Source organism: Dendrobates tinctorius, unplaced genomic scaffold (assembly GCF_039654945.1).
Source record: "Dendrobates tinctorius isolate UK_male_01 unplaced genomic scaffold, ASM3965494v1 ptg000057l, whole genome shotgun sequence".
Taxonomy (NCBI): Eukaryota; Metazoa; Chordata; class Amphibia; order Anura; family Dendrobatidae; genus Dendrobates; species Dendrobates tinctorius.
Genome location: NW_027361725.1, coordinates 26,870,613 through 26,887,018, shown reverse-complemented (window position 1 = coordinate 26,887,018; position 16,406 = coordinate 26,870,613). Strand labels below are relative to the sequence as shown.

General features: G+C 42.1%; 1 protein-coding gene across 1 annotated transcript in view; it reads left to right on the top strand.

The window, feature by feature from the left end:
• The window catches only part of GANC (glucosidase alpha, neutral C), a 202,049-nt gene extending 198,892 nt beyond the window's left edge, over nt 1–3,157 (top strand). The window contains exon 25 of the mRNA XM_073577850.1: nt 105–3,157. Within this exon, the coding sequence (XP_073433951.1) occupies nt 105–214 (110 nt within the window). The 3' untranslated portion in view covers nt 215–3,157. The remainder of the gene's footprint in view (nt 1–104) is intronic.
• The last annotated feature ends 13,249 nt before the right edge of the window (nt 3,158–16,406 follow it).

Genomic DNA, 16,406 nt, shown 5'->3' with positions numbered 1-16,406 from the left:
CAGAATCTCACAAATAAAGAATCAATGTTATTTTCAGTGATCTGTGACTAAAATTTATTATTATATATTATTAATTTATTCAGCATCTTTTTATATTCCTACAGGTAGAGAGAAGAGAAAGCTGAGCTACACCTACCACAAAAATCTCTGTGTCCTGAGTCTGGAGAATGTCTCCCTAAGGGTCTCTGTAGACTGGGAGATTCATATTAAATGACATTTACTCTGAGATTTCTTCATGTGATGCTGCTTGGATTTTAGGAGGTTTCAGATTTATCTTACTGTTCCAATGCAGTTGCTTAATTTTCCTTTGATTTGTGTAAACCAGTGATAATTGTCCTTTTTCTGGACCAATGTCACCTGCAGATAGGGGATAACTTGTTTTACCTGGACATCCCCTTGAGTGATACTTTGGGAGCTGTCTTGTAATAATACCAGTCGTGGAATACAGATGGTGAATCTTCACAGATGTTTGAGTAACAGAAGGAGCCAACAACTGGACGTGCTGAATCTCACCCTCCAGCTCCGGAGACACCATAGAAATTACTATACCCAGAGGAAGAATGGAGAAAGGATTTTCTGCAGGAGAAATTGAACCAAGGCTGCGTGACAAAGCATCAGCCTTAACATTCTTAGACCCCGGCCTGAATGTAATGTAAAAATTGAATCTAGAAAAAATTAAGGACCACCTGGCCTGTCTTAGGCTAGTTTCACACTTGCTTTTTTTTGCAGCGCGTTTTTCCCGCAAAAAAACGCATTGAAAAAACGCATACAACTGCTGCGTTTTTTTCAAGCATTTTTATGAGCATGCATGAAAAAAACGCAGCGTTTTTATGCGTTTGTATGCATTTTTAGTGCGTTTTTACCGTGTTTGCGTTTTTTCCAAACATTAGGTGGCCCCTCACACTAACCCAAACCATGACTTTACTAACCCTAACCCTAACCCTTAACCAAACCATACCCTAACCCTTAACCAAACCATACCCTGATCCTAACCCTAACCTTGACCCTGACCCTAACCCTAACCCTAACCCTAACCCTGACCCTAACCCTTAACCAAACCATACCCTAACCCTAACCCTGACCCTAACCCTAACCCTGACCCTAACCCTAACCCTTAACCAAACCATACCCTGATCCTAACCCTGACCCTGACCCTAACCCTGACCCTAACCCTGACCCTAACCCTAACCCTTAACCAAACCATACCCTAACCCTTAACCAAACCATACCCTGACCCTAACCCTAACCCTTAACCAAACCATACCCTGACCCTGACCCTAACCCTAACCCTAACCCTTAACCAAACCATACCCTGATCATAACCCTGACCCTGACCCTGAGCCTAACCCTAACCCTTAACCAAACCATACCCTGATCCTAACCCTGACCCTAACCCTAACCCTAACCCTTAACCAAACCATACCCTGACCCTAACCCTGACCCTAACCCTAACCCTAACCCTTAACCAAACCATACCCTGATCATAACCCTAACCCTGACCCTAACCCTAACCCTTAACCAAATCATACCCTAACCCTAACCCCCCTTAACTAACCCTAACTCTAACCCAAACCCCTAAATTCCATTGTCTAAACTAATGGTAAAAAAAAAAACGCATGTGCAAAAAAACGCATACATAAGCATGCCAATGCGCACATATGCTCACCATAGACTTATAATGGGTGTCTTGCTGTAAAAAAACGCATTGCGCACGCATGCGTTTTTTTGAGGCAAGTCGGACGCCCAAAAAATGCAACAGGTTGCATTTTGTGCGCCCGAGCGCATACCGCAAAAAAACGCATGCGCGGAAAAACGCGTACAAACGCATGTGTATGCGCACATAAGCGCATCCCATGCAAAGTATAGGAAAAAAAAACGCATGCGCTATTTAGCGCTAAAATACCGCGAAAAAAACCCGCAAATGTGAAACCAGCCTTAGGGGTTAAACTTTTAGCATATATAATATAAGCTGAATTTTTATGATCAGCCTCAAAAGCTAACTTGACAACAAGCAGCTCACTATTTCCAACATCATAATTTCTTTCAGCAAATGAAAATTTCCTAGAAAAATATGCACATGGCCGTAAATTTGTCAAGGTTTTAGAACCCGGAGACAAAACAGCCCCCTACCCCAACCTATAAGGCATCCACTTCTACGATAAATGGCTTCTGAAGATCAGGTTAAATCAAAACTACAGCAGATATGAAGCACTCTTTTAGTTTATTAAAGGCCCCAATGTCATCCGACGACCAAACCTTAAGATCCCCCCTTACATGTGAGGTCGGTAAGAGGTTTAGCGATCTGTGAAAAAAAAACCCTAATACATTTTCTATAATAATTGTTGAATCCTAAAAAATGGCGTAGTGCTTTAAGGTCACGAGGTTTAACCCAATCAATTAAAGGTTGCACCTTCCCAGGATCCATCTTAAACACTTCAGCAGATTCGACGAACCCCAGAAATGATATTTCTTGAACAGAGAAAGTACACTTTTCTAATTTGGCAAACAAAGAATTTCCCCTGAGTCTTTGTAAAACATAGCGAACATGCTCATATGAGCAGATGAGATGAAAAAATTAGAATGTCATCCATTGTATTGTAAAGGGTTCCAATGGATTGTGATGAATAAGAAAATGCTCACACAAGAATTGAATTTACTAAATTGATTTACTTAATAAATTATAAGATTAAATAATAAACAATATAAAACTATAAATACAAATGCATTAATCAGAAACGAGCATTATTCATACGTTACATTATTCAGATAAACGTCAACCAGTCATCCTCCATGAGCCAAGAGAGAGCGAGAACATGTGTCCTAGTTCTTTTAACCCCTTCACACCCGAGCCTGTTTTTGCCTTCGTGACCGGGCCAATTTTTTCAATTCTGACCAGTGTCACTTTATGAGGTCATAACTCTAGAACGCTTCAACGGATCCTACTGATTCTGACATTGTTTTCTCATGACATATTGTACTTCATGATGGTGGTAAAAATTTTTAGATATGAGCTGCGCTTATTTGTTAAAAAAGTCAAAATTTGGCGAAAATTTAGAAAATTTTGCAATTTTCAAACTTTTAATTTTTATGCCCTTAAATCAGAGAGTGATATCGCACAAAATAGTTAATAAATAACATTTCCCACATGTCTACTTTACATCTGCACAATTTTGGAAACATAATTTTTTTTTTTTAGGAAGTTATAAGGGTTAAAAGTTGACCAGCGATTTCTCATTTTTACAACAAAATTTGCAACACCATTTTTTTTAGGGACCACCTCACATTTGAAGTGAGTTTGGGGGGTCAATATAACAAAAAATACCCAAAAGTGACACCATTCTAAAAACTGCACCTCTCAATGTACTCAAAACCACATTCAAGAAGTTTATTAACCCTTCAGGTGCTTCACATGAATGAATGGAATATGGAAGGAAAAAATAAACATTTAACTTTTTTTCACAAACATTTTACTTCAAAACCATTTTTTTTTTATTTTCACAAGTGTAAAAAGAGAAAATGAACCACAAAATTTTTTGTGCAATTTCTCCCGAATACGCAGATACCCCGTATGTGGGGCTAAACCACTGTTTGAGCACACAGCAGAGCTCAGAACGGAAGGAGCGCCGTTTGACTTTTTCAATGCAGAATTGGCAGGAATTGAGATCGGATGCCATGTCGCATTTGGAGAGCCCCTGATGTACCTAAACAGTGGAAACCCCCCACAAGTGACCCCATTTTGGAAACTAGACCCCTTAAAGAACTTATCTAGATGTGTTGTGAACACTTTGAACCCCCAAGTGCTTCACAGAAGTTTATAACGTAGAGCCATGAAAATAAAAAATCATTTTTTTTCCCACAAAATGACCTTTTAGCCCCCAATTTTTATTTTCACAAGGGTAAAAGGAGAAATTGGACCCCAAAAGTTGTTGTCCAATTTGTCCTGAGTACGCTGATACCCCATATGTGGAAGAAATCTACTGTTTGGGCACATGGTGGGTCTCGGAAGGGAAGTAGTGACGTTCTGAAATGCAGACTTTGATGGAATGGTCTGCGGGTGTCATGTGCGTTTGCAGAGCCCCTGATGTACCTAAACAGTGGAAATCCCCCACAAGTGACCCCATTTTGGAAACTAGACCCCCCAAGGAACTTATCTAGATGTGTGGTGAGCACTTTGAACCCCCAAGTGTTTCAGTAAAGTTTATAAGGTAGAGGCGTGAAAATAAAAAAATCATTTTTTTTCCACAAAAATGATCTTTTAGCCCCCAATTTTTATTTTCACAAGGGTAACAGGAGAAATTGGACCCTAAGAGTTGTTGTCCAATTTGTCCTGAGTACGCTGGTACCCCATATGTGGGAGAAAACTACTGTTTGGGCTCACGGTGGGGCTCGGAAGGGAAGTAGTGACGTTCTGAAATGCAGACTTTGATGGAATGGTCTGCGGGCATCATATTGCATTTACAGAGCCCCTGATGTACCTAAACAGTGGAAACCCACAATTCTAATTCCAACCCTAACCCCAACACACCCCTAACCCTAATCTCAGCCCTAACCATAACCCTAACCACAAACCTAACACCAACACACCCATAACCTTAATCCCAGCCCTAGCCCTAGCCCTAACCCTAACCCTAACCCTAGCCCTAACCCTAACCCTAGCCCTAACCTGTGTACCTGCTTTTTTCTTTTTTTTTCTTTACTTTTTTTTATTTTTGTGACAAGATCGCTGCGCTGCGATCTGACTCATAGTAACGCCACTTCTCCTCTGATCTCACACTGACAGATGATGAGAGGAGAAGCAGCGTTACTATGTGACTAGATCGCTGCCTGGCACACTGTAACGTGACTTCTCCTCTGATCTCACAATGACAGATGATCAGAGGTGAAGCAGCGTTACTGTGTGACAAGATCGCTGCCTGGCACAGCTGTGCCAGGCAGCGATCAGCTGTGCCAGGCAGCGATCTAGTCACACAGTAACGCTGCTTCACCTCTGATCATCTGTCAGTGAGATCAGAGGGAGAAGCCACGCTACAATGAGGGAGATCGCCGGGAAACAAGCAGCTTTCCCAGCAATCGCTCCCATTGGCTGCTGTGACGCTGACGTCATCAGGACCTGAACCAATCAGGTCTCGATGACGTCGGGGGTCCCAGCATGCATTGTGCACCGGGATCCCCGTGTTGTAAGGTATGTGGGGGTCCCGGGGGGCACAAAACCGCCGACAGTAGATAAACGTCGGCGCTGCACAAAGCCCAGCAAGCGCCAACGTTTATCTACAGTGGGCGGTCGGGAAGCGGTTAATATGTCCAGCTAAAAGGTGTGTCCAGCCCCACCATGTGGGGAATGATGTCACAAGTCTATTGTCCATTGGCTATAAGCACATCCCCTCAATACCTGTTTTAACCAGTATATAAATACAGGAAGCTAGAGGAGGGGGCCTCATGTGTGCCACATGGCAGAAATACAGCAAGCTGGAGGAGGGGCTTCGGAGCACAAGATAACATCCATGGGGAAAGTTAACACACCCAATCTAATTAAGGTAGTTGCCTTGAATATCAATGGTCCTTTGTTGATGGATAAACAAATGACCAGTAATTTACATTCCTTTATCTTAAGTAAGTTTCAGTGACCTTTAAGCTTACTCATCTCAGTGTATATTATATTAAACTGATTGAAACCATATAAAAATAACTTGTACTATACATTCCACCCCTGGTTTCAATCACTTTAATTAATTAACCTGCCACTAAACTATACCATTTATCATTATTTGCATTGCTCCTTTATATATATACAGTGGGGCAAAAAAGTATTTAGTCAGTCAGCAATAGTGCAAGTTCCACCACTTAAAAAGATGAGAGGCGTCTGTAATTTACATCATAGGTAGACCTCAACTATGGGAGACAAACTGAGAAAAAAAAATCCAGAAAATCACATTGTCTGTTTTTTTTTCATTTTATTTGCATATTATGGTGGAAAATAAGTATTTGGTCAGAAACAAAATTTCATCTCAATACTTTGTGATATATGCTTTGTTGGCAATGACAGAGGTCAAACGTTTTCTGTAAGTCTTCACAAGGTTGCCACACACTGTTGTTGGTATGTTGGCCCATTCCTCCATGCAGATCTCCTCTAGAGCAGTGATGTTTTTGGCTTTTCGCTTGGCAACACGGACTTTCAACTCCCTCCAAAGGTTTTCTATAGGGTTGAGATCTGGAGACTGGCTAGGCCACTCCAGGACCTTGAAATGCTTCTTACGAAGCCACTCCTTCATTGCCCTGGCGGTGTGCTTTGGATCATTGTCATGTTGAAAGACCCAGCCACGTTTCATATTCAATGCCCTTGCTGATGGAAGGAGGTTTGCACTCAAAATCTCACGATACATGGCCCCATTCATTCTTTCATGTACCCGGATCAGTCGTCCTGGCCCCTTTGCAGAGAAACAGCCCCAAAGCATGATGTTTCCACCACCATGCTTTACAGTAGGTATGGTGTTTGATGGATGCAACTCAGTATTCATAGAATCATAGAATCGTAGAGTTGGAAGGGACCTCCTGGGCCATCTGGTCCAACCCCCTGCTCAAAGCAGGATTCACTAAATCATCCCAGTCAGATGTCTGTCCAGCCTCTGTTTGAAGACATCCATTGAAGGAGAACTCACCACTTCTCGTGGCAGCTTGTTCCACTCATTGATCACTCTAACTGTCAAAAAGTTTTTTCTAATATCTAATCTGTGTCTCCTCCCATTCAGTTTCATCCCATTGCTTCTAGTCTTTCCTTGTGCAAATGAGAATAAAGATGATCCTTCTACAATGTGACAGCCCTTGAGATATTTGTAGACAGCTATTAAGTCTCCTCTCAGTCTTCTCTTTTGCAAACTAAACAATCCCAAATCCTGCAACCTTTCCTCATAAGACAGGGTTTGCAGACCGGTCACCATTCTGGTTGCTCTTTTCTGAACTTGCTCCAGTTTGTTGATGTCTTTTTTAAAATGTGGTGCCCAAAACTGGACACAATATTCCAGATGAGGTCTGACCAAAGACCTCCAAACAAGTTGTGTTTCTACCAAACAGTTCCAGTTTGGTTTCATCAGACCATAGGACATTCTCCCAAAACTCCTCTGGATCATCTAAATGCTCTCTAGCAAACTTCAGACGGGCCCGGACATGTACAGGCTTAAGCAGTGGGACACGTCTGGCACTGCAGGATCTGAGTCCATGGTGGCGTAGTGTGTTACTTATGGTAGGCCTTGTTACATTGGTCCCAGCTCTCTGCAGTTCATTCACTAGGTCCCCCTGCGTGGTTCTGGGATTTTTGCTCACCATTCTTGTGATCATTCTGACCCCACGGGGTGGGATTTTGCGTGGAGCACCAGATCGAGGGAGCTTATCAGTGGTCTTGTATGTCTTCCATTTTCTAATTATTGCTCCCACAGTTGATTTCTTCTCTCCAAGCTGGTTGGCTATTGCAGATTCAGTCTTCCCAGCCTGGTGCAGGGCTACAATTTTGTTTCTGGTGTCCTTTGACAGCTCTTTGGTCTTCACCATAGTGGAGTTTGGAGTCAGACTGTTTGAGGGTGTACACAGGTGTCTTTTTATACTGATAACAAGTTTAAACAGGTGCCATTACTACAGGTAATGAGTGGAGGAAAGAGGAGACTCTTAAAGAAGAAGTTACAGGTCTGTGAGAGCCAGAAATCTTGATTGCTTGTTTCTGACCAAATACTTATTTTCCACCATAATATGCAAATAAAATGAAAAAAAAACAGACAATGTGATTTTCTGGATTTTTTTTTCTCAGTTTGTCTCCCATAGTTGAGGTCTACCTATGATGTAAATTACAGACGCCTCTCATCTTTTTAAGTGGTGGAACTTGCACTATTGCTGACTGACTAAATACTTTTTTGCCCCACTGTATATATATATACAGTGCCTACAAGTAGTATTCAACCCCCTGCAGATTTAGCAGGTTTACACATTCGGAATTAACTTGGCATTGTGACATTTGGACTGTAGATCAGCCTGGAAGTGTGAAATGCACTGCAGCAAAAAAGAATGTTATTTCTTTGTTAAATTTTTTTTTAAATTGTAACAAGTTTATTCAGAGGGTCATTTATTATTCAACCCCTCAAACCACCAGAATTCTGTTTGGTTCCCCTAAAGTATTAAGAAGTATTTCAGGCACAAAGAACAATGAGCTTCACATGTTTGGATTAATTATCTCTTTTTCCAGCCTTTTCTGACTATTTAAGACCCTCCCCAAACTTGTGAACAGCACTCATACATGGTCAACATGGGAAAGACAAAGGAACATTCCAAGGCCATCAGAGACAAGATCGTGGAGGGTCACAAGGCTGGCAAGGGGTACAAAACCCTTTCCAAGGAGTTGGGCCTACCTGTCTCCACTGTTGGGAGCATCATCCGGAAGTGGAAGGCTTATGGAACTACTGTTAGCCTTCCACGGCCTGGACAGCCTTTGAAAGTTTCCTCCCGTGCCGAGGCCAGGCTTGTCCGAAGAGTCAAGGCTAACCCAAGGCCAACAAGGAAGGAGCTCCAGGAAGATCTCATGGCAGTGGGGACATTGGTTTCAGTCAATACCATAAGTAACGTACTCCACCGCAATGGTCTCCGTTCCAGACGAGCCCGTAAGGTACCTTTACTTTCAAAGCGTCATGTCAAGGCTCGTCTACAGTTTGCTCATGATCACTTGGAGGACTCTGAGACAGACTGGTTCAAGGTTCTCTGGTCTGATGAGACCAAGATCGAGATCTTTGGTGCCAACCACACACGTGACGTTTGGAGACTGGATGGCACTGCATACGACCCCAAGAATACCATCCCTACAGTCAAGCATGGTGGTGGCAGCATCATGCTGTGGGGCTGTTTCTCAGCCAAGGGGCCTGGCCATCTGGTCCGCATCCATGGGAAGATGGATAGCACGGCCTACCTGGAGATTTTGGCCAAGAACCTCCGCTCCTCCATCAAGGATCTTAAGATGGGTCATCATTTCATCTTTTAACAAGACAACGACCCAAAGCACACAGCCAAGAAAACCAAGGCCTGGTTCAAGAGGCAAAAAATCAAGGTATTGGAGTGGCCTAGTCAGTCTCCTGACCTTAACCCAATTGAAAACTTGTGGAAGAAGCTCAAGATTAAAGTCCACATGAGACACCCAAAGAACCTAGATAACTTGGAGAAGATCTGCATGGAGGAGTGGGCCAAGATAACTCCAGAGACCTGTGCCGGCCTGATCAGGTCTTATAAAAGACGATTATTAGCTGTAATTGCAAACAAGGGTTATTCCACAAAATATTAAACCTAGGGGTTGAATAATAATTGACCCACACTTTTATGTTTAAAATTTATTAAAATTTAACTGAGCAACATAACTTTTTGGTTTGTAAGATTTATGCATCTGTTAATAAATCCTGCTCTTGTGTGAAGTTTGAAGGCTCTAACTTATTTGCATCTTATCAAACCTGCTAAATCTGCAGGGGGTTGAATACTACTTGTAGGCACTGTATATATATATATATATATATATGTATATATTTATTTGCTACCAATAGAAAACCGCTTGGTAAAAAATAACATCCTGGGCTTAAAACGGAACAAAAACATCATTGGACCAACAGGTAGTGAAATATCAAATGTCTGTAGAAATCTTCTTTCTTCGGATCTTCTTGACCACAATTTTTAAATGGGTCTCTGTTGCAGGGAAGCACGGGGATTATTATGCCCTCATCACTTTGGGGTGACTTCACTACTTTCCCTGGTTAGCAAAAGAACAGACTCTAAAGAGCAATCTGTCCCTGCCCTTCATGACATTAACCCCTCGTTTCTCCAAAGCAATGGGTGAGTGAAGTGTAGGTGTCGATGGCTGAGCATAAGAGTACCTTTCATCTTCTATTGCTGCAGCTGTTCAGGGCCTCACTTTATATTCCATTTGCATCAGCTGGCAGTCATGAGGATTCACCCTGGTTGACGGTTCAGCATCATTTGGGCTCAGTCTCAGCGCTCAATTGGACATCTTCAGTCTACACACAAGACACAGCCTGCACTGAGGGAAAGTGAAGTTCACAATCATAAAGTTCCAAAGTCTTGGCAGAGCTAACTCAGTCCAAAGCACCAGTCCAAAATAACTCAGTCCTGGTGGCTTGTTTTCCACCCCTTGATCAAATGAATCAAACAAAATTACCATAGGTTTGTTGGTCCAAATTAATTGTGCCCAGAATGACCTTTGAAATTTTCTACTGTAGCAAATATTTCTACTCTAGATAATAACACTACATAAAATATATATCATGTGTATGGACTTATACACTGATCAAACACATCAAATTCATGTCAATCACATTTGCATAATAACGATGATCATAATTACCAGTACAATCATGTTCATGGAGATCACAAAATAATGTTACTACTAATCAGAATCAGTACAATTACATGTTAAAGAAAACCGAACCCAAACCAATTTGCTATTAACCCAATTCTAGCAAATTATTATTTTTACATAATATACATATTACATCAACACACACACTCTGGCTAAATATATTGCACTCATTCAGTAAGCAGGAGAGATTCTCATTTATGTATAGACAAACACACACTTTGGGTGCCCACACATTTGCATTGCATGACTCAGGTGTAGGTGAACAAAGCTATATCAAGACATTAACAAACTAGCATTCATTGAAATCATTTAACATATATATATATATTCTTCAAAACCCAATTTGCACGGGAGCTCCCAAAAAATAAAAAATGTTAAAACCCCAAAATACTGTAAGTCATAAAATATAATCTTATATTAAATGGACTCCTTTTTCACTACTGCAGGAATGAACAATTTACTGTGCACTGTATTTACATGTTAATTAAATGGCCAAGGTTTCTTCTTTCACTCCTGCAAACAAACAAAAGGTTAATTACACACCCCACCCCCCAATCCAACATGGAGTGGACTGAAAAGAGGAAAAGAAAAAAACAATTCCTTTAAAAAACCAAGAATGCTAAACACAGTACAATTAAAATTCAGAAAATGAGCTCATAAAAATATACCAAATAAAAAATAAAAATACCACGTGGATTTTTCTTTGGCTGTGAACCAATTTTAATCAAGGGATATCCATGACAAATACACAAAGCACATACAGTAACAAAGACAAACACTTAGTGCAAATAAGCCATCTATTTATCTTGTCAACCCCCCAGTATATTATCAGTCATCTAACTTTAGGTCAGTCTTAAATTCATTGTCTGTGCTGTCACTCCCTCTTTGCCTTGTATGTTCCTCTCATGGCTCCCACATACAGAATCATCTTATATCTGCTGTGGTCTTTTGCCTTTTAAAACATCAAGGTGTATTACAAACCCTCAGGTGAGGAATGCACATTTATGCATCACCAAGACCAAACCCAATTCATCATATATCAGCCAGCGTATACATCACAGTATGCTCACAGGAGTATTTCTCTAAGAAACTCTAGAATGAAAACAAACATCATTAGACATCAAAAAATGGCAAAACTGTTCAAACAACAATTTGCAGGGATGTTCCACAACTTTTAGAATTAGTCCATGAGGGAATCTTGACAGGGGGTGTAGTATGCCATGGTATTGGAAGAGTTCAAGGGGCGGTTACAGTGGGGGCTTTGCATGCCTCCATCAGGTGTCCCACCTCTATCTTTCCAACCCCCTATCTCATTTGTCGCCACCCTCTTGGGTCTGGCGAGTTGCAATTTACTTCTCCTCAGATCTTGCCATCTCCTCAACAGGTCACTTGTAGAGATCCCATCTATATCCTGGAATGGAACTCCACTAGCTATCAGGTCACAAAACAACTCTGTCCTGCTTTTTCTAATTTGAGTATCATCCTCTTTTCTCCTTTCTTGATCTACTCTCTTTACTGTACTATTTTTTGATACTTTTGCTCTCTCTAGAGCAGATAGCTGGGAGATTAGATTGCATGCTGTGTAGACAGTAGTGGAATTTCCCATAAGTGCACTGAACATAGTGAATAATGGGGCTTTGTAAGCAGCTGGGGCACCTTCTATGAACTTATTCTTCATCAATACTGTCAATATTGCAGCATCTGGTCCCTTCCAATCCTAAACAACAGCAAAGTGATCATTCAGATCAGGCAAAGGATTGCGAGTTATACCTCCTATGCATGCAATTTCTCTCAATCTCTGAACTCCATCTGCAAGAGACTCCCATCGTGTCTGTGGTATTAATTCCATGGGAGAGTCATACACTTGTGCCACAGAATCCCTCACCAAATGCAGCAAAGAGAAAGTCTCTGTAGTGTCCCTTGCACGCCTCATTTTTAGACGTACCATAGGATCAATACAAATACTACAAAGTCCTACTGCCTCAAGACGGTTCAAGATTATAGTATCGGCTCCCTGATCCCATAATCTGAGAATCCATGCTAACAAAGGTTCTCCTGCTTGCTGCCTGTACCTGGTAGCTAATTCTGTTAATTCTCCAGCTGTATAATTCCTAGTTTCTTCGGTCATTGAAGCTTCTGCTCCTGTAGCTGCATTTCCTGCATCCATTCTATCTCCACTACACTGTGTGACTTCTCTCCTAGTTTTAGTAGTCACAATCGGTCTGGCTTGCTTTTCTTCCTCATCTGTCTCGCTGTCAGAGCCTTCCCATTCTAGCAAATCTGACCATTTCTCACGTGCAATCATGGTTCTAATCTGTGCAGTACAAATATCTGACACTGGCCGCTGTCTCCTCCTGCGCCTATTCTTATTCACCTTTTTCACTACATAAGCTTCAAAATTCCTTTGCATGTTGTCATGCTGTTTCATTTGGTCTCTCAAGGCTGATTGCAAGCTAATCCTTTGCTCTATAGCTGTATGCAGCTCTAAACGCAAAACATCTATCTCCTCCTGTAAGCTTTGAGACACTTGCACAAAAATCCATCCAACGGCTGCTGCAGCTTTCTGCTCTTTTGCATCATACTTTGAGAGATCACATTTTGCAGCCACTTCCTGGGGATTTGATAACCGCCGTCCCTCCATATACTTGTTACATTCCTGTGCCATTTCAGTCCACTTTCCTGGTAACACCCATTCTGGCAAAGATCTGACACTACTCTCAACTGCTTTCCTACTCTTAACAAACTTATTCAATTTTGCAAACATTTTTATTCAAAACAATCCCACTTCTGACACCAATTTTGTATTGTAAAGGGTTCCAATGGATTGTGATGAATAAGAAAATGCTCACACAAGAATTAAATTTACTAAATTGATTTACTTAATAAATGATAAGATTAAATAATAAACAATATAAAACTATAAATACAAATGCATTAATCAGAAACAAGCATTATTCATACGTTACATTATTCAGATAGACGTCGACCAGTCATCCTCCATGAGCCAAGAGAGAGCGAGAACATGTGTCCTAGTTCTTTTAATATGTCCAGCTAAAAGGTGTGTCCAGCCCCACCATGTGGGGAATGATGTCACAAGTCTATTGTCCATTGGCTATAAGCACATCCCCTCAATACCTGTTTTAACCAGTATATAAATACAGGAAGCTAGAGGAGGGGGCCTCATGTGTGCCACATGGCAGAAATACAGCAAGCTGGAGGAGGGGCTTCGGAGCACAAGATAACATCCATGGGGAAAGTTAACACACCCAATCTAATTAAGGTAGTTGCCTTGAATATCAATGGTCCTTTGTTGATGGATAAACAAATGACCAGTAATTTACATTCCTTTATCTTAAGTAAGTTTCAGTGACCTTTAAGCTTACTCATCTCAGTGTATATTATATTAAACTGATTGAAACCATATAAAAATAACTTGTACTATACATCCATGTATACCACAATAAACCTTCCAATGATATCAGAAAAAAAGTAATTCATAAAGTTCTGAAAGACAGCAGGTGCATTGGTTAAACCAAAAGGCATGACCAGGTTCTCGAATAAACCCTCAGATGTTAGAAACGCTGTCTTCCACTCATCACCTTCCCGTCACCGTATCTGATTATAAGCCCTCTAAGATCACGTTTACAAAACCATTTGACCCAAGTAAGCTGATTATATAGGTCAGTTATGAATGGAAATGGGTAAGTAATTTTAGCAGTAATTTTGTTTAGTTCACAGAAATCGAGGAAAGGGTGGAACCTCCATCCTTCTTTTTCACAAAGAAGGATCCAGCAGCTACAGGCGAGGAGCATGGACGGATATGACCCTTCCGTAATCTTTCATTTACATATTCTTTCATAGCGGTCCGTTTCCATCCTGACAAATTGTACAGGAAGTCTTTAAGCAATTTGGCATTAGGAATAACATCAATAGTACAATCATAAGGATGATGGAGAGGTAGTATCTCTGCCTCTTTTTCTCAGAACACATCTCCAAAGTCTTTCAGGTATGCCGATAGACCCTCCAGACTAACGGAACAAATTTGCACAGAATGAAGACACTTTTTATAGCAGATGGGGCCCAACTTAACAATATTCTTTGTCACCAATCAATAACAGGATTATGAACATGCAGCCATGGAAACACCAACACCAACTGAGCAGGTAAATTATCCAACACATAACAGGAGATGGACTCAGAGTGTAGGGTTCCGACTCTTATTTAAGGAAAGGGTAATGAGTGACAAATTCAGGGTCGGACAGGGCAACCGGAGAAGTGGAGGATTCTCTGGTGGGCCCAGGCACTGACACCTGCTGGCATACAGGGCCAGCAGCTGCCTAGGGCCCCCGCTGCTCCAGGGGCCCCCAGCCAGCTGCATGTCGCTAATAGTGGCACTCCACGCAGCTGGTATGGGGGTCCCCAGTGCCAGCGGAGCAGCAGCGAGTGATAGGAAGCAGAAGCCTGTTCCTGCTGATAAAGACCAAAATGAATATTCATGCTTCCCCATGCCCCCATGGGTGTGGAGAGGAGTGACTTCATTTCACAATAATAGTGGGCAGTGTTTGCCACAGGCTTCAGCAAACACTGCCCACTATCAGGGCCCACAGACCAGGGCCCCCCCTCCCCCAGCCCACGTGGCCGCTATGGGGCCATAAGTCAGGGGGCACGGCGTCAGCGCCACCCCCCAGTGCGTGCTGCATTCAACTGTATCGGCATCAGATGCCGATAAAGTTGAAAGTAATAATGGAAGAGAGAGCGTCAGATGATGCTCCTTCTCCCATCATTCCCCTCTGCCACTGACACACAGCGAGGGCACGATGACGTCACTTCATTGTATACCTGATCTGTGCCGGGCCAACTGCAGCGCTGCTCTTGACATCGGAGCAGAGTCACCGTCAGAATCAGCGTGGGAGCTAAGAGGAGAGGTGAGTATTGTCTTTGCTTTTCTTTTTTTATATATCAATGAGTTCTGGTTGTATTATACCCTATGGGGGGATTTGCATGATACCCTATTGGGGGGAGTTGCATGATACCCTATGGAGGGGGGCAGCATGATAACCTATGGAGGGGGAAGCATGATACCCTGTGGAGGGGGGCAGCATGATACCCTGTGGAGGGGGGCAGCATGATACCCTGTGGAGGGGGCAGCCTGATACCCTATGGAGGGGGGCAGCATGATACCCTACTGGAGGGGGGCAGCATGATACCCTATGGAGGGGGCAGCATGATACCCTATGGAGGGGGGGCAGCATGATACCCTATGAGGGGGCTACATTATATTCTGTGGGGGGCTGCATTATACTCTATGAGGCTGGTTGCATAATATTCTATGAAGGGGCTACATTATAATCTATATGGGGGCTGCATTATATTCTGTGAGGGGGCTACATTATACTATATGAGGGGGCTACTTTATATACTATGAGGGGGCTACATTGTACCCTTTGAGGGTGTTACTTTATATTCTATGAGGGGGCTACCCAATCACTGCTACAAAATTAAGAAATGTACTACTTTACAAAATACCCTGATATTAATGTGGTTTTCCACACAATTGGTGGTCTTGCATTTATTTCTATGTAGCTACATAATGGGTCGCAAGAATGATTTTCTCTGGTGGGCCCAAGGTGCTCCAGTCTGACGCTGGACACATCCGTCCACAATATGTAACAATTTAGTTCATACTTTATTGCAGATTAATTAAAAAATTGGAATAAAAAAAAATATAAAAAACCTGATGCGTTTCTGGCGTCAAAGTGCCCTTAGTGTGAATTCCACTGTTACCAGCTAGACAAAATTCTGGAGTAATGGTGTTTTGTCAATAGCAACAAGGTCTTTCCTGTCTACTGTATTTTCCAGCGTATAAGACGACTGGGCGTATAAGACGACCCCCAACTTTTCCAGTTAAAATATAAAATCTTCTTAAAAGTCAGGGGTCTTCTTATAAGCCGGGTGTCGTCTTATAGGACGGTGCGGAGGAGTGGTCCCGATGATGAGGTGAGGGGGCGCCTCA